At 53.4% G+C, this 18115-nt stretch overlaps 4 protein-coding genes and 1 non-coding gene across 5 annotated transcripts; 4 read left to right on the forward strand and 1 right to left on the reverse strand.

Moving 5' to 3' along the window:
* The first annotated feature begins 83 nt into the window (after window positions 1-83).
* Window positions 84-3595, forward strand: BKA58DRAFT_195331 (uncharacterized protein). The gene is made up of 2 exons (XM_046165697.1): window positions 84-2150; window positions 2199-3595. The coding sequence occupies exons 1-2, from the start codon at window positions 252-254 to the stop codon at window positions 3393-3395; spliced, it is 3096 nt and encodes a 1031-aa protein (XP_046024358.1). The 5' UTR covers window positions 84-251; the 3' UTR covers window positions 3396-3595.
* A 741-nt stretch (window positions 3596-4336) lies between these two features.
* BKA58DRAFT_386925 (L-lactate dehydrogenase) lies at window positions 4337-6223 on the forward strand. The gene is made up of 3 exons (XM_046170511.1): window positions 4337-4492; window positions 4549-5892; window positions 5952-6223. Exons 1-3 carry the CDS (start codon window positions 4465-4467, stop codon window positions 6101-6103), a joined length of 1524 nt encoding a protein of 507 aa, XP_046024359.1. The 5' UTR covers window positions 4337-4464; the 3' UTR covers window positions 6104-6223.
* A 4510-nt stretch (window positions 6224-10733) lies between these two features.
* On the reverse strand, window positions 10734-10805 carry BKA58DRAFT_t51. Its single transcript has one exon. It is a non-coding gene; the product is annotated as a tRNA-Arg (tRNA).
* Window positions 10806-11630: 825 nt separating this feature from the next.
* On the forward strand, window positions 11631-14997 carry BKA58DRAFT_386936 (P-loop containing nucleoside triphosphate hydrolase protein). The gene is made up of 5 exons (XM_046170512.1): window positions 11631-11910; window positions 12006-12021; window positions 12103-12160; window positions 12226-14657; window positions 14711-14997. Exons 1-5 carry the CDS (start codon window positions 11903-11905, stop codon window positions 14726-14728), a joined length of 2532 nt encoding a protein of 843 aa, XP_046024360.1. The 5' UTR covers window positions 11631-11902; the 3' UTR covers window positions 14729-14997.
* Window positions 14998-15254: 257 nt separating this feature from the next.
* BKA58DRAFT_195457 (uncharacterized protein) lies at window positions 15255-18086 on the forward strand. Its single transcript, XM_046165698.1, has 4 exons — window positions 15255-15395; window positions 15463-15584; window positions 15634-17288; window positions 17341-18086. Exons 1-4 carry the CDS (start codon window positions 15331-15333, stop codon window positions 17683-17685), a joined length of 2187 nt encoding a protein of 728 aa, XP_046024361.1. The 5' UTR covers window positions 15255-15330; the 3' UTR covers window positions 17686-18086.
* The last annotated feature ends 29 nt before the right edge of the window (window positions 18087-18115 follow it).

Here is an 18115-nt window from a genome sequence, read left to right on the forward strand (position 1 = left end):
GAATGTTTAACATGTTTTGCGCTAATCGGAACCCTGCTTATCCATCAGTTAGCGGACGGCTCATCCCACCTGCCGTGCATACACAGCGCAGCTCACCTTCTTGAACCGTGAAGACACCCCCCTCGCCGCCCTCACAGACTCTTCCGTCCCAGAATCATGTTCAGCACGTGAGAGAAGTCCCGGACATGATGGGCGCAGCACGTTTCGACCAACTCGTCACTCCCACACCCACATAATTCACGCGACCGACCATGGCCAACAGCGACGTGCCCGGAGAGCCACTTGTGCCTCCCGTACTGGATGCAGCTGAGCTGATTGGGAATTCGAGCGCCGATTTCCCGGTCATAGAGGCGGAGCCCGAAGAAGAGCTCAATCTGCCCCTCGATACCGCCGAGCAGCAGCGCATACTGCTGCAGCAAGACCAAGACCAGCCCCAAGCCGGGCCTCCCCTCACCCTGCCAGCCCGCCCCGGCCTACAACGAGGCAATTCAGTTCCTACGCCCGCGCCGAACCTGCCTCCGCCCGCACCACCTGTACCGCCGCCAGACACGCCACAGAATGACTCGCTTTCGCTCGCGCAACTGCAGAACCTCGTGAGGGGCATACCCAAGGTCGAGCCTGCCCCATACGCCTTTACATACGACGATGCATCGTCTTTCGAAGAAGAGCTGGAGGAGTGGTTCTCGTATGCAGTCGAGGAGCAGGCAATGCTGCTCAAAACCCAGGCGTCCTACGCATTGGAGTGGAGCGCATTCCATGGCCTAAACGACGTTTCTAATGGCGAGGACGGCTTGGACTGGGCCACGGCGACGACTACACAACACGTGGACTTCGTGCGACATCTATTGGGAGGACTCAAAGAAGTCGACCCTGTCTTGAGATTGAAGAAGCTTGAGGCATTGGTCTATGTCCTCCTTGGGTGCTGGCATGAGACTGCAGGGCTCCCGGACCCAGCTGTGAGCGAGGCACCAGAGTCGAGCACGACTTCAACGCGCAGCATCGCATATGTCAAATCCGGCCGGCAGGCCTCGCTTATCAAGCGCAACGTGCACCTGCTCGCCGAGAGTAATGGCGTACAGACCATTGTGGACGCACTCAGCTTGTCGCTCCTGCGAGCATGCGGCGCAGATGTCACACCTGAAGCTCAGCGCGATTCGAAAGAGGCAGAACGACGCGAGATTTGGTGTACCATGACTGCAGTCTATGTCTTGCTTGAAGTCGCGCGCGACGAGGAGAAGACGCAGGATAGCCGGACCCTCAGGACCGCCATTCTCGATCTAGAGAAACCAGGTCTTCTCATGCTTTTTGTGGATCTTATCGCGAAATTGCGTTGGGACGAGTCGATCAATCTACCTCTTAGCAAGATCTCACTGCTACTCTGGAAGGCCATGCTGGTGACTTTCGGCGGTCTCGGAGAAGTTGCCAAGGTCAAAGAGACCTTCCGAGACACCAACCTGGAGTCAGAGGATTCCAAGGGTCAGCCACTCATCACCGCTTCGCCTCTCGATTACCACCTCTTTAGACAAGAGATAAGCTCCAAATATCCCGCGTACAATCCACCCCTTCCCGTGTTTCCTCTTGAGCCGGAGAACAACTCCATCTTGCCGCCATTGAAGAACCATCCTAACAAGGTGGCTGGCAATCATGTCTTTGGCTCTGGGCTAGGCGACACAAATGGCAACAGCACATCCATCTTGCATCAACCGGTTCATATCGCAACTCCGGCACCCTCACCTCCTCCCTCGCCTGCAGGCCCCGGTGGCAAAGGCGGAAAGAAGCAGAACTACCAAACAAATCAGCTGTTCCCATTCTTGTATCCACCACTCGACGAGTCTAGTAACAAGTTGGGCGGAAAGGGCTCGACTGACCTACAGGACCTTCTGGTGGGACGCAAGTGGGAGGGCTCAGACATTCCTGCTTCTATCTTGGAAGCCGCGGAACTGTTCGCTAAACGCATGAAGGCCACACGTGCCATGAAGCAGCTATGGGAGGAACGTGTCGCATTTATGAAGTACGAGCGCGGTTGGACAGGCCCTGATGAGAACCCTGATATCGAAGAGCTGTCACTCGAACCAAGTGAGAAAGCTCAGCCAAAAGAACTTGCATCCGGCAGCAATGAGGAACGGTTGCACTTGGTCGAGGAATTCTACGTGAGTATCCAAAGATCAACAAGGATAAACAAGCTAACCGTGCAATAGCGCATCGCACTGCCCAACTTACAGTCACTAATCATTGTCTTGATCAAAGCCATTCTTGCGCACGTCACGGCACTCGTCACACAGTCCAGTGGCGCCAATGGGCTCCAGAGCGGGTTTCAATTTCAGGATAACCAGAACGGCACGACAGCTGGACGGCCAGACATGAGCGGCATGAACGGACATGGCAGTACCGTGGCAACGAATGAGGAGCTTGACGCAATGCGCACACAAGAAGTCCTGGACAAGGCAGTCACTGGCACCCTAATACTGATCCTCAAATGGTTCAAAGTGTCGCACGTCCTCAAATTCGAGTATATCACGCAGCTACTAGTTGACTCGAGCTACGTTCCGTTGATCTTGAAGCTACTACAGCTGCAAGAGGTCGAGAAGATTGTGAACTTCAAGAGCGAGCAGGAAGAGCTGAACTTCTTCAACTTTTGTCGAACACATTCCAGGAATGCCTCTGAAGAGGATCGTATTAGTGGAAATGAGGGAGAGGCGCATGACGGCGAATCTGACGAAGACGACGCCGTCCCACCCCCAATCCGTCTTTCCAGGGAGGACTCGAATGAATCAGGAGTTGAGCCGGCCCTACCGCCTGCCCAGCTGCAACCTCCAGAGGTAGACGAGCTCGGCTTTCCGACGAACGAGCTACCTAAAGAACCAATCACCAACTTCTCGTGGCGCGCGTTCTTCACGTCCATCAACTACCTGCGGATCATGCAGAAGATCTGCAAGAACAAGGCACATCGCAATCTCATGCTTGTTTCGTACAAGTCTTCGCAGTTCCTGCGCAAGAGCTTGAAGGTACCACAGCCGGAATTGCGCCTGTACACGCTCAAGCTATTCAAGAACCAAGTTCCGTACTGCGGTCGCAAGTGGCGACAGTCCAACATGCGTGTCATCACTGCAGTCTATCTACACTGTCGACCTGAGCTCCGGGACGACTGGTTAGCAGGAAGTGACGTGGATGCAGAGGTTGACGAAAGTGTCCCGCTCGAGCAGGCCTTACGATCACTCACACACTGGCACAACCTCAAGCGATACCCCGAAAGCTTAGGTGCTAAGCCTGGCGTTCTCGAGGAGGAACAAGATTTCTTCCGTAACGAACTTGAGAAGATGGACTGGGGTGAAGAGGCTGCGAATGAAGGCGAGCTAGAGCATGGCTGGCCGGATCTTCCGGTTGAGGGTTGGTGAATATCCTGCCCTCTCGCTCCTGAACATTCTAGCGCCTAGCACCTTGGTTCATCTGGTATCCAGTCTGGATACCATGTTAATATTCTTCGCAGATGATTCGCAACGCGGACAATTTCTCCAGCGACCCAAGTACCAAGTACACCGGCGCAGAGAAGCAGTGCGCAGTGGAAGATTGGCAAGACCAACACTTTCGCGTTCCATTTCCGAATCGGCTGCCAAAACATGGCCTGGCGCAACAAGGTCAAGAAGTTCAAGGCGTGTCTCCCGGTGGGATATTCACAGCGAACTAGAAGACCTCGTTATAGCATCGACACGTGCTGATAGCGATGACGACGACAATGACGAACATGCAAGGGATAACGAATCTGATGAGTCAAGGGAGGATCAAGTCAAGTTTCATTTAAATCATTTGAACGACGGCTGGCAGAGAAAAGGAACTCGAGAGCTGCAACGCGAGAGGAGAGCAAAAAGCGAAGGCACCGCACCTAGTCCAGAGAGCGTTTGATACGTGTAAGTGTGACGCGCAATGCTGAGGTCTTTCACCGTAAGCTGTGAGTTCGGCCAGGGATACCCATAGAATACAAAAGCATTCAGGAAACAAGCGCATTAAATACCGCATGCTTCGTATACACGCTGAGCGCTTGGACGTGATGAAGTGATATGGATGGTTGATGTTCAGATGCCGCGGCAATTGAGGCTAATATCGTCATCGCAGAGTTGTACTGACCAGATGGTGCAACAGTACACCGCGTTCGAGCTAGCACAGCAACAGGTCAGATAGTCTAGACAAAACCACCGCCAATTAGCCATCAGTATATCCGGCTTACCCAGGGTGCCTTTGCAAAAGAAGAAATGCGGCCCGTCTTGCCTGACTCGGGATGGCACTACCCCGAGCTCCCCACAGGTTGGGGTTGGCTAAAAGACGTCGGTGTCTGCTCTGTCGTCGGAATGAGTTGAACCCATTCGCTCTCCAATCTTCATCACTTTTCTTGTAGAGTTCTGTTTTGCGTCTTCTGCGTGCGTGCTTGTAAATATTCCGTATTGTACCACTACCTGAACGCACGACACCATGACAAAGGTTTTCGATTATGCCGAGGGTCAGTTACCGCTACGGCAATCCGATTGAACCTTCGTCGCTAATACTGCAAATCAGTCGCGCAGCACAACACAGCAGAGAGCTGCTGGGTAATTCTCTACGGCAATGTTTACGATGTAACGCGCTTCATCCCCAAGCACCCTGGCGGCTCCAAAGTCATCCTCCAACTCGCCGGCACCGACGCAACCGAAGAATACGATCCCATCCACCCTCCGGGCATCCTCGAAGAGAACCTCGAAGCTTCCGATAAGCTCGGCACCATCAACCCAGACACGCTCCCGAAAGAGGAGAAGACACCAGAAGAGACGGGACAGGCGCAAGATGAAGGCCCGGTGGATCTGGACAATCTGCTGAACCTCGACGAGATTGAAGAGGTGGCAACGAAGCAGATACCATACAAGGCCTGGGCATACTACTTCTCCGCGAGTGACGACCTGCAGAGCAAGTCCTTCAACAACAGCGTATACCGGAGCATACTGCTGCGACCACGCGTCTTCGTCGACTGCACCCGCTGCGACACCTCCACATCCTTCATCGGCAACAATGTCAAACTCCCCATCTACGTCTCGCCCGCCGCCATGGCGCGCCTCGCCAACGCCGACGGCGAATGGGGTATTGCGCAAGCCTGCTCGCAATACGGCGCCATGCAAATAATCTCACAAAACGCGTCCATGACGCCCGAGCAAATCGTCGCAGACGCCACCCCCGGCCAGGTTTTCGGCTGGCAACTCTACGTCCAGAACGAGCGCCAGAAGAGCGAAGCCATCCTCGCCCGCATGAACAAGCTCGATTGCATAAAGTTCATCTGTCTGACGCTCGACGCGCCCGTCCCCGGTAAGCGCGAACACGACGAACGCAGCAAGAACGTTGGCTCCAACCTCCCCGTGCGCGCCTCGGTCCAAGAATCCCAATCGCTTTCCAAGACCAGCACGAGCGCAACTACACCCACACAAGCCAGCGAGGATGAGAAGCCAAAGCCGAAGTCAATGGGCATGGGTCAGTCTCTGTTCTGGGGCACAGCTGCAGATTTGACATGGCGTTCCACTCTACCTTGGCTAGCAAAACACACGGACAAGCCCATTGTGCTCAAGGGCATTCAAACGCACGAAGACGCCTACTTGGCTTCTCTGCACGCACCGCATGTTAAAGCTATCATCCTGTCAAATCACGGCGGCAGAGCTCTCGATACCGCGCCACCGGCTGTGCACACGCTTCTCGAGATACGAAAGTACTGCCCCGAAGTCTTCGATCGCATCGAGGTGTGGGTAGATGGCGGCATCAAGCGCGGGACAGATGTAGTCAAGGCTCTTTGTCTGGGTGCAAAAGGTGTGGGCGTGGGACGAGCGGCGTTGTTTGGATTGGGTGCGGGAGGTAAGGAGGGTGTTGCGAGGGTTCTTGAGAGTAAGTCTTCGTCGACATTGCCCTTTTTCTCTGATGTTAGTACTAACAGATCGAAACAGTTCTGAAAGCGGAAACGGAAACGTGCATGCGTTTACTGGGCGTGGAAAAGGTGGAGCAGTTGGGCATGCAGTATATCAACACAAGAGCTGTTGAGCGGGATATCTGGGATGGACCGGGTATGGAGAGAGCAGCTGTCAAGGCCAAGTTGTAGGGAAGACGTTTTCAATGTTCGTTGCCTGCACTTGGATATTCGGACAAATTTCAACAAATGTTAAGACATGAGTATTTCCTGTTGATGGCCCTTAGCCGAGACTTGCTGATGCCTGATCCATCTTGTTCTCGAAGCCTGTGTGGGTGAATTGACTCTGTGTTAAGCCTTGGTTTCACGCCTCGCTTTCGAAATTGTGGCATGTTATCAGCCTTAGGCCGCGTGTCCATTGTGGCGTGACTACTCGGATATTCGCCATAGCCCGATCAGACTACATCCTAATGAACACGGTGTTCTGTAGAAGGTTTGCTAGATCGTTTCATCTCATACTTACCATACGTATTCCCACGAAAATGCACATTTGGCCTGACTTCTGGTGGCACATCAAAGCTGACTTGAAAACACTTCCATTGAGACATGACAGCGTTGCACCGTTGAGACGTCTAGAACGAAATACTGCAATAGTTAGACTTTGCGCATCAGGCCATCTCGCTGCTTGCCCTGGGAACCTCGAGTTTGGCTTCGGCCCGCTGTCTCAACGTGTTACCTTGGCTGGGCGTTCGTCTCGGAAACGCTAGGGTTACGCTACTACTACGCGGCATGTGAATTGGCTTTGCTGGACCTGTCTTGGAGGACACCAAGGATACTAGTGTTATTCTTTGACCACTCGGACTCCAGTGTAGCATTTGGTCAAGTGGTCTAGAACGGCGTCGGAGTAATTGTTCGGTCTTGCGTGAAGGGGTAGTGATGGCATTCTTCAAGACTGTGATATTGTGCGACGGTAAAACGGGTTTGAGACATAGCATCACTGCTCTTTGGTGGAAATCCAGTCGATCTGTCCAGTGGCTCAATGCCTGTCTACGACTTCCCCATTACACGTTTCACCGCTGAAGTTGATGGAGCAGCAGTCATAGCACCCGGCCGACATTCTTACTCAGATTCTAGTTATACATGCTATAGAGCGAGGGTTTCCTAGTGCGAGCGTACACACGTCTGAAGGCATCCAGTGCTGTGCCTAGAAAGTGGAGTTGCGTGGTTACATAGGAAAATCAATCTACCCTGTTCCTTGCCGATGTATCAAACGGCGCCACCAACCAAAATTCAGCCTTACCCACCATGTTGGTTCGTCCTAACGCTCCTGCAGCCTGCCACGTGTGTGCCTTCTGCATCAGGCATGTACCCTCTTATCCACCACCAAGGGTTGTTCTTCACCAATGCTTCAACAACGTGCTCGTAGCTTCGCACGCTCCGTGCCGGATACAGCGTCTCCTTCGACTTGTACCGCGCCCTGTACTGCTGGCACCGCAGAAAGGCTATTGGAGCGTTTAATGACGTTGCTTGTCCATGGTGACACCTGACGATGCGCGCAATCTTGAGAAGAACGCGCTAGAAGGGTGGCTGATTGCTGATTGATGCAAAGGTCTGGGATAATGCAGTCTGACGTGCTCGTCGACGTTCCAAACCCAATCAGGATATGCATCGATGGTTTCGGAGGTTCTTACAGCTGGCTCGGTTGCGGCACGATCCTAACGCCGCACTCATTATGAAGACATAGGCCGGCTGTGGCGGCAGTAGGTCCCATGCTATAGCTGTTTGCATGCGATAGGAGCACACAGCGCCAAAAGAGATTGTGCCGCAGGAGCTGTTTGGAAAGGGAAGAGCATTCTGTGCATGAGAAAAGGCAGGGGCTTTGAGGTATTCCATAGCCCTCCGGTGATGCACCTTGACATCATCCTGTCCAGAGGCATGGTAAAATAGTGCAAGTGGACCCGAATACGTTGCCGCCCTGTTCTCGTGATGCTACTCCCACTGGAGGACCCTGAAAAGCTATCGTGAGGAGCTTGGACAGCTGTTGGATGCAAAGCGACGGGGGCTGAGCTTGGAGCTTGCTTCACTATTCGCGGCCGCGGTGAGATTGCGATGATGAGGTACGGGTGCGCGCGCGGGGCCCAAATGGGGGAAATTATATAAAGCGACCCTGACACTTATCAGGCCCGTGGACTACTGTGTGTTTCGAAACATTCTACTGTGTTGCTCATCTTGATGACCGTGGTACTGCCTTCCTAAATCAAGATCAACGGACTATTTCACCGCGACTGCGCCCCTTCTCTCCGTTACGATCGACTAAATACGGGTTCCGGTCCAAGATATCTTGCCCTTCTCAGAACGCAACTTGACTTCATCTCTCCTTCTCTCTGCTTCTCTCAGCTGCGCCTCATCTACCCCGGCCACCACTTCCGCCCGCTCGATCCGGTCAACTACGCACCATGAAGGACTGCCCGACGTGCAAAGGCAATGGAACCACAAAGTGCGACGCCTGCAACGGCAAGGGCTGTCCATCGTGCAAGCGGTCAGGCAGCAACAAGTGCAGCGTTTGTGAAGGCACCGGCGCGATACATGCGGAGCATTGAGCTGGTCCTGTAAACGAGCTGGAACTCAGAGGTGCGTACTTGCTCAGACCGTCTCGCACAGAAGCCAGCACAGCCACAGGCCCCCTCCCTTACACAGCGCATCATTCACTCCCATGTCTGAGCGCTAGCCGATTGCTTCCGAGACACGACCGAGCATCGACTGACATATCGCAGATCATCCTCGTTTTACCCATTCATTTCATTTCCCTTTGTCCCATTAGCGTTTTACACACAGTCTTTATCGTCGCGCGGGCGCAGAAACGATCAAGTTGGTCACCGTGTGGGGGGGTTGCGAAAACCGAGATACGCAGAGGCGGCAGGATTGCGGCACTGAAAAAGGCACGTCAGCCAACACGTGCATGAGATTATACCCAAGGAGGCAATTTCCGACTGTTCCGGAGTTTCAAAGTTTAAGGCGTTGACGGTCCACCATTTTTTTCATTGGCCGAACTTAATTGTGATTGCGAAAGAGCTGGATTTTACGGGTTTGAGGGTATCGCGAGGACGGGGGGTTGGGTTGATGACGTTTGTCGTTGTCGGCTCACTTTGGCTGGGGCTACCAGTAGTGCTGCGGCTGCCGTTTCGCCAGTGCGGTAACGCGAGCTCCTGAGCACTCGTCGCTTAGATAGCAATCACAAACTGCTTCCCGCTCCGAACCCAAGTCGTCGTTGTGCACCAGTATACATTATGCGAGGCTTTCACGTGCGGATGTGCAGTCTGGTCTTGCCGAAAGGCATGACCAGCAACCCGTTCGATGACTACCGCAGGCACGGTAAGTGACGGGAATGACAGGAACGAAGCTTCCTAGCGCCTATTCCGCGAAAAGAGATAATTGTCCTGAAACTCATCTTCGGTTTAACTCGAACAAGGTTCAGCGATACCAGATGTCAGTCACAGAACGTATCTTCGCAGGCTCAATAGAAGTAGATTTTACACTCTCCTCCCTCGAACTCACCCGCGATACCGCCCAGCGTGAAACACGTCTCGGCGATCAACTTGAGCGTTCTCGCGGAGACTGGTTGGAAGGTTTATCGCTACCTGACTGGGAGATATCACTCAATGCGGCATTTGTTACAAAGCTTTCGGCCAGGACCAACGCGTCTTAACCCGTATCTCTGGACCAATAGCCTAAAACCACGTCTTTGAGGACTCGTATCTGAGTATATGACTGGGCTCATATGACGAAGACGCGAACAAGTGTCCTCTAGGCACATGGCCGTTCAACGCGTATCTTCAGCACAGAGAGCCTACGGTGAGCCGAAGTCGGCATGAAACAAGTCGCTTTTGGTGTCACGATCACAGGATAGGCTTTCGAAAACCTTCCTGGCGCAGCCTCTAATGTCGAGGAATCTCCCGCTGGTCTTCACGCAAAGATGAAATGCTATAGAGGCGGGATTCTGCGATATACTAGATTCGAGGAATGCATCTATACCGTTGCATTAATGCGGATGACAGTGCCTTTTCACGCTACATAGAACAAGGTTACTACGGCGCGACAGATCGACCGCTTCAAGCCTACTATAGCATTGGCTGTGTGTGAGAACCCCGTAGGATGAACGCGACTGAGTGTTGGAAGTATGTAACGCACATTTGTAGGAAGTATACGACGAGTTCTATGCAGTCTGCAGAAAGCATACGTGATGTTAGTGGGAGCCTCCTGTGGCACTTTCTGTTCAATCTTCTCTGCATAGAGGGAGTTCTTTACCTGCTTCCTTTAGTGCTGTTAGATCCGAGACAGATTCTAACGTAGCCACCGCTTTAACTAAAACGTCAACGCTACGAGGAAGTCAAAGAGGGACAGATCTAGAGAGCTCGCGAAAGGTCTACAATGTAAACATAGAACGTGTATCGCCTTTTGTTGAAGGTTCGACCTAGGTGTAACGGAGCTCGTTGTTACACCACTTCAATTTGAGCGGATTACATTGATTAGAAGGTTCAGCCCATCAGCCTCTGAAAATGCCCGTGGATGTCTAAAGAGGATAGAGCGAGAGATCCAAGGGACAACAACTAGATCTCGTAATCGATGACGCGACCGGCATTGATTAGGAACATTTAACCAGGATATCTGATTGTGCTGTTGAGCGATCGAGCTCTTGCATTCTAGCAGAGCCCCACCTTCTGCCCCCGCCAACATGCAAAAATCGAGCGCCAATGCGGCCAGTACCACACCTTGATCTCCTAGATATAGATGTAATGTTGAGAAGACTTCAGCAGCAAAAATACGACCGATGTGGGACTCGAACCCACAGCCTCAGCCTTAGGAGGGCTGCGCGCTACCATTGCGCCAACCGGCCGGATGTTGCTTGATGGTGAATTTTGGCCAAGCAAAATTTATATTGTCATATTTTACGAGAAAAAGATCGCAGGTTCGGGGATAAGAGATGTCTCCCCTCTGCTGATAAACTTGTTCTCTTATGTTCCAAATAGAAGAGAGTTATATTCGCAAGACATTTGCTGTCTAGGACGTTGGCGTTGTAGTATTCTAGAGGTACAAGGTTGAGCTCGCTGTGAAGTGTTCGGTCCATAGCTGCACATAGCGAGTACAAGGTCTTTGGGAAATACACCTGCAGTAAGATCATGAACTAGAGTTACCTGACCGTGCTGCCTTGTCCTGCCCTGCATCACCATTCCACCGTGATAGGACATGTTCGCCCTTCATTAAAGCCATCGCAATCACACCGTACATCAAAGTAACATCTCAATGACCAGCCCGAACCAAGACCAGGCCGCAGTCTGAGTCAAAGGCGCACCTTTCTGTCGTTGTGGTGTTCGAACTTCTCTGCGAAAGGCGTGGACTTGCCACAAACACCCAACCGGGGCACATGCAGCCATGCATTTTTCCGCTGCAAGGCCAAATCTAGTAGGTGAAATTACAAGTGACGATATTTCCCCCCGATCATGACCCACACCAGTCGCGGCGCTACCCAATGGTATGTATTGGGCCGCCGCATTGTAATCTGTAGGCGACTGACTGGCAGTACCACGAGAGATCAGTGGAGTCCTGGTCTCGATTCTGGGGAAACCACAGGATTCAGCACATCGAGTTGTGCGGTACGAAAGAGAAAGGGCGCCGCAGCATGGCCAGTTTGGGCATTACAGGCTACTTCGCGCCACTGATGGGCCGTGCTTTAGCGAGGAAAGCGCGACTGACCCCACCACTAGCTCTACTAAAAACCTTCGCTCCCCCTCGCAGAACTCTTCTCACCAGACGCACGCCCGCCTCTACGGCTTCTAATCAACTCCCGTCTGTCTGACTCTGGTCGACTGCATCGCCAGAGACATCAGCTCAACCCGCGACCTATACACCGAATCCGCGCGCTCAAAGCGGGGTATTCGTCAACTCCCCTCCACTGAATTTTCGTAAAGGAAGAACAGTACCAACACCGCAAAGATGGTCAAGTAAGTTGCCGACGCCCTCCCCATCTCCCTCTAAGGCTTGGACTTTTCGTCTCTTGTCTGCGGGAACAATTGGACAATCGCTAACATGACGCCAGCTTCACCGTCGAGGAGGTACGTTCCGCGCACACATCACCCCGAACCACACGTCCATATTGGCAACACTGGAAGGATTGATACTGACTGCGCGGCTAGATCCGTGGTCTCATGGACGACCCTAAGAACATTAGGAACATGTCCGTCATTGCCCACGGTAAGCGCTCTTGTGGCAACCCCGCAGTATCGGGCTGGAGAGATGGCTAACGTACCCCACCACAGTCGATCACGGAAAGTCCACCCTCACCGACTCGCTCGTCCAGCGTGCCGGTATTATCTCGGCTGCCAAGGCTGGTGAGGCTCGTTTCACCGACACCCGAGCTGACGAGCAGGAGCGTGGTGTCACTATCAAGTCGACTGCCATCTCCCTGTACGCCACCCTCAAGGACGAGGACGACCTCAAGGACATCCCCGTTCCCACCACCAAGAACGACTTCTTGATCAACTTGATCGACTCGCCCGGTCACGTTGACTTCTCATCTGAAGTCACTGCTGCTCTCCGTGTCACCGATGGTGCGCTCGTTGTCGTCGACACCATCGAGGGTGTCTGCGTCCAGACCGAGACTGTCCTGCGTCAGGCTCTTGGTGAGCGTATCAAGCCCGTCGTCATTATTAACAAGGTCGACCGTGCTCTTCTCGAGCTCCAGCTCAGCAAGGAGGACCTGTACCAGAACTTCTCCCGTGTTATCGAGTCCGTCAACGTCGTCATCGCCACCTACTACGACAAGGCCCTCGGTGATGTCCAGGTCTACCCCGAGAAGGGTACCATCGCCTTCGGTTCCGGTCTCCACGGCTGGGCTTTCACCATCCGCCAGTTCGCTTCCAGGTACGCCAAGAAGTTCGGTGTCGACAAGAACAAGATGATGGAGCGTCTCTGGGGTGACTCCTTCTTCAACCCCAAGACCAAGAAGTGGACCAAGGTTGGCACCCACGAGGGCCAGAACCTCGAGCGTGCTTTCAACCAGTTCATCTTGGACCCCATCTTCCGCATCTTCCAGGCGGTTATGAACTTCAAGACCGACGAGATCCCCACTCTCCTCGAGAAGCTCGAGATCAAGCTCACTTCCGACGAGAAGGATCTCGAGGGCAAGCAGCTCCTCAAGGTTGTCATGAGGAAGTTCCTTCCCGCCGCTGACGCTCTCCTCGAGATGATGATTCTCCATCTTCCTTCTCCCGTCACCGCTCAGAAGTACCGTATGGAGACTCTTTACGAGGGTCCCCACGACGATGTCAACGCCATCGGTATCCGGGACTGTGACCACAACGGTCCTCTCATGTTGTACGTCTCCAAGATGGTGCCCACTTCCGACAAGGGTCGTTTCTACGCTTTCGGTCGTGTCTTCTCCGGTACCGTCCGCTCCGGTCTCAAGGTCCGCATTCAGGGCCCCAACTACACCCCCGGAAAGAAGGAGGACTTGTTCATCAAGGCCATCCAGCGTACCATTCTCATGATGGGTCGTTTCATCGAGCCCATTGACAACGTCCCCGCCGGTAACATTCTCGGTCTTGTCGGTGTTGACCAGTTCTTGCTCAAGTCTGGTACTCTCACCACCAACGAGACTGCCCACAACCTCAAGGTTATGAAGTTCTCCGTCTCCCCCGTTGTCCAGCGTTCCGTCGAGGTCAAGAACGCCCAGGATCTTCCCAAGCTTGTCGAGGGTCTTAAGCGTCTCTCCAAGTCCGACCCCTGCGTTCTGACCTACATCTCGCCATCTGGTGAGCACGTTGTCGCCGGTGCCGGTGAGTTGCACTTGGAGATTTGCTTGAAGGATCTCGAGGAGGACCACGCCGGTGTTCCTCTCCGTATCTCCGACCCCGTCGTGCAGTACCGTGAGACCGTCAACAGCACTTCCAGCATCACCGCGCTGTCCAAGTCGCCCAACAAGCACAACCGTCTCTACCTCACTGCTCAGCCTTTGGACGAGGAGGTTTCCCGCGCTATTGAGACTGGTGTTATCGCTCCTCGTGACGATATCAAGTCGCGTGCCCGTATCCTTGCTGACGAGCACGGCTGGGACGTCACCGATGCCCGTAAGATTTGGTGCTTCGGTCCCGACACCACCGGTGCCAACTTGCTCGTTGACCAGACCAAGGCCGTCCAGTACCTGAGTGAAATCAAGGACTCTGTCGTCTCTGGTTTCCAGTGGGCTACCAAGGAAGGTCCCATTGCTGAGGAGCCCATGCGCTCCATCCGCTTCAACATCATGGATGTCACCCTCCACGCTGATGCCATTCACCGTGGTGGTGGTCAGATCATCCCCACTGCGCGCCGTGTCCTCTACGCCGCCACTCTCCTTGCCGAGCCCACTCTGCTCGAGCCCGTCTACCTTTGCGAGATCCAGGTTCCCGAGCAGGCTATGGGTGGTATCTACGGTGTCCTCACCCGCAGGAGAGGTCACGTTTTCGAGGAGGCCCAGCGTGTCGGTACTCCTCTCTTCAACGTCAAGGCGTACCTTCCCGTCAACGAGTCCTTCGGTTTCACCGCCGATCTCCGTGCCGCCACCGGTGGACAGGCCTTCCCACAACAAGTCTTCGACCATTGGCAACATCTCACTGGTGGCTCGGCACTTGACCCCTCCACCCTCACCGGTAAGATCGTGTTCGACATGCGTAAGCGCAAGGGTATCAAGACTGAAGTGCCCGACGTTTCCAACGTAAGTTTCCTCCCGCATAATACAAAAACAGCACATGCTAACAAACCTTGCAGTACTACGACAAGCTATAAGGGAATTCTCGCAAAAGCGTTAGATTTCCTTTTTTCGCGATTCTGGGTCATCCGACAGTCATGGGCAAGCTCGTGGCCGCTGGTCGATGTATGACGCAAACAGCTCCCCCATGGGACAACCAGAGCTAGTAAATGTCGGTCCGGGCGGTTTCGCCCTTGATATTAGTCAGGTTTTTTGGGGCTTTGCACGAAAGATACGGATGATGACCCTTTTCCTTACATGTTCTCAGTGTAGTATAGTTGGAGAAAATCAAGCTATATCGCACAAATATCTATGCATTGTTTAACGTGTAACATGTTTGAGTGAAGATGTTGTCGGGGCGAGTGAATGCATTCAATGTCCAGACCCTTGTTGGTGTGATTCCTTCTGTTTTGGATCAACTAAGAGTTCAAGATGGTGAATGTAGCGGGGCATCGACGTCACGTGCTCACGGGTAAGAGAGCTATGACATTGTCGTCGCGCTAGTAGCAACGCGAAAGATGTACGCTCGGCGCAGTTCAAGTTCCACCAAAAACACCACCAACGCAGTACCAGACTGCAACTGAACACTAACGCGATCGCGCAACTTGGTGATGAACGGAATTCGTTCCTAGGATTCGCTATGTTACTCGAGGAGAAAGATCATGCTGTGTTCAAGAGTTGGTTGCTACCGCATGTGGAGAATATGTAAGTCGGAGCTACACATTACACTTACCAAAGCCATCGCGCATGCGCATACTAACCTGAGATGTAGCTCCGGTGTGGAAGGCGGAGTGCTCGCTGACTATGTAGCCGCCCTCGTTACCGTCGACGACACGGATGCAAACGTGCAGCGTACCTTGATCGAGTCACTGCAAGACTTCCTTGGCCCGGAAAGTAAGCGCATGCGAAGGCTACGTAACACTTCGTCGCTAATGGCCCAAAGACACCGAGACTTTTGCAAAAGACGTTATTGCAGCACTCAAAGCTAAGAACTATCTCCCGAAGCCGAAAGCGAATGACGCGAAACCACAGCTGCCAGCTCAAGCCTCACAATCCGCGCCCATACAGTCCATAGTTGGCAGCACGAACTTCGAATACGAGCCGCATCCGTCGAATGTGCCATTCGGGGCCCCGAAAGGTCCTGCTGCGAATAGGAATCCAGCAGTATTACACCTCCTACCCGACCGACCGACCGCTCATGGCTTATATCAGGATGGGTCGAATCAGTCGAGGAAGCGCAAGGTGTTGGAGAGGGACAACGGCCAGTCACAAGAGGGCCAAGATCCACACTATACCCGCAGCGGCGCAGGAATTAACAGGCCATCGAAGCAGACAGCTCGCAGAGGCGGTAGGAATGCCGGGATTGGAGATGCGCGGACACAGAACGCATTCGCAAATTTTGGCGGTATGCCGAACTTCGCAAATCTCCCGCCGCCGCCGCCAGGCCCTCTACCATTCGATACCTCAGATCCCATGGCTTTCTTTGCCATGGCAGCAGCTTTCGGGGCGAATCTGCCGGGCATGCCTCAGCTTCCTTTCTCCAATGCGCAGGACGGCGGCTCGAACCAAGGACGGTCCAAGACACAGTGTGCTGATTATTACGAAAGGGGCTTCTGCGCGCTGGGTAACCTTTGTCCACACGAACATAGTGACGCCGCCGTAGCTGTTTCGCCCGACGAAATTCCCGAGTACGATCCGGAGCATTCGTTCCTTGCTGTACAACCATCTAGAGGATTCAACAAGCAAGGAGCGTCCGGTAGCCAGCCTCGTGCAACCAAGGGTAGAAGGGCACGCGCATCGTTCTCTTTGCCGGGCTACTCGCATGACAAGTCGAATAGCACACTTGTCGTCGAACAGATCCCAGCGGAGCATTTCAACGAGGACAGCATACGAAGCTACTTCTCAGAGTTTGGCGATATCGATGAGCTCGAGCTACACTCTAGGAGGCAGTTAGCAGTGATAAAGTTTGCTGATCGCCAGACCGCCAAGCGCGCCTATCACAGTCCCAAGGCTGTTTTTGAGAACCGGTTCGTCAAGGTCTACTGGTACGCACCAGAGACAAGGGAAAAGCTGGCCCAAGAGAAGCAAGAAGACGAAGAAGAGAAGCTCGACCTAGAGGCGATCGCCGTTAGGCAAGCAGAAGCACAGCAGGCGTTTGAAGAGCGTCGTCGTAAAGCTGCGGAAGCAGACGCGAGAGCTGCTGACATCGAGAGACAGCTGGAAGAAAAGAATAAGGAGATAGAAGAGATCAAGCGACAACTTGCTGAACTGTCAGGGGACTCGAACGACGACTTCGCCAAGACTCTTGCAACGCTACAAGCCGAAGCAGCGGAACTTTTCGATCAACACGGTCCTAGCGAACCAGCGACTCATGGCCGTGGCGCCTTTAATCCAGCTTATCGAGGTCGAGGACACGCCCCCTTTGCACCTCGAGGTAGGGGCTTCGCACCTTACCGGGGCGCGTACAGGGGTCGTGCAGGTGGCTTTGCTGGCCGAAATGTGGTGAATAAGAAGCTCGACAACCGGCCTAGGCGTCTGGCAGTCACGGGTATCAAGCCAGATACACCAAGGGACGAATCTTTGCGGCAGCACCTTCTTGTGAGTAGAACTTGCACATGGATTCATTCATCTCTGCTAAAGATATGTACAGAACATACCCGAATGCACAAGCATCGAGCGTCATCCCGAGCAAGTCGATACCCTGATCCTAACCTTCAAAGAGCGCTACCAGGCAGAGATGTTCCTCGACCAATCCCTCAGTATTCCCGACCTTGGTAAACTCGATCTCGCATGGGTTCCGAACGACGCCTTTGGTGGTCTCAAATCCGTGACGACGACAAATGACGCCCCCATAGCTCCTCACGACGATGATGGTGATGACTCCTCCGCTACTATCGGAGAGCAGGAGATCAAGGTCGAAGAAGATGAGGATCGGCAGATGGGAGGTGTGGATGCAGATATGGATGTTGCGGATGATGTGGATGAGTGGCTGTGAGTGATACCCTTCGCGTGTGATGTGCAGTGACACACTCTGCAACGCCCTTCTCTTCTGCTTCATTACTATCATACATCAGCGTGGCGTCATGCTTTCAGGTCAAGGAGCATGGTGTGTTATCGAGTGGTGGACTATCTATCGGCACCGCTTAAGGGCTGCTGAACGTTCTCGGGATAGTTTCTTCGGACGAATGCAATGTATCAGTATATCACCTCCAAAATCTCAAAATGTCACACTGGCGCAGGTATCCAAGAGGCTTTCACTCCCCATCTCATGTCTAATATTACACTCCAGTCCTCCTATCTAATCATTACCAGTCGAACCTAGCCTCATCCCTCCAACACAATACACCAACTCCTACAACCCATGCACTTCCCGAATCATTGCCTACCATACACCACACCCTCCTCCCTGTCTCCCAAAACCCGCA

Source organism: Alternaria rosae (genome assembly GCF_020736505.1).
Source record: "Alternaria rosae strain MPI-PUGE-AT-0040 chromosome Unknown BKA58scaffold_6, whole genome shotgun sequence".
In the NCBI taxonomy this organism is placed as follows: domain Eukaryota; kingdom Fungi; phylum Ascomycota; class Dothideomycetes; order Pleosporales; family Pleosporaceae; genus Alternaria; species Alternaria rosae.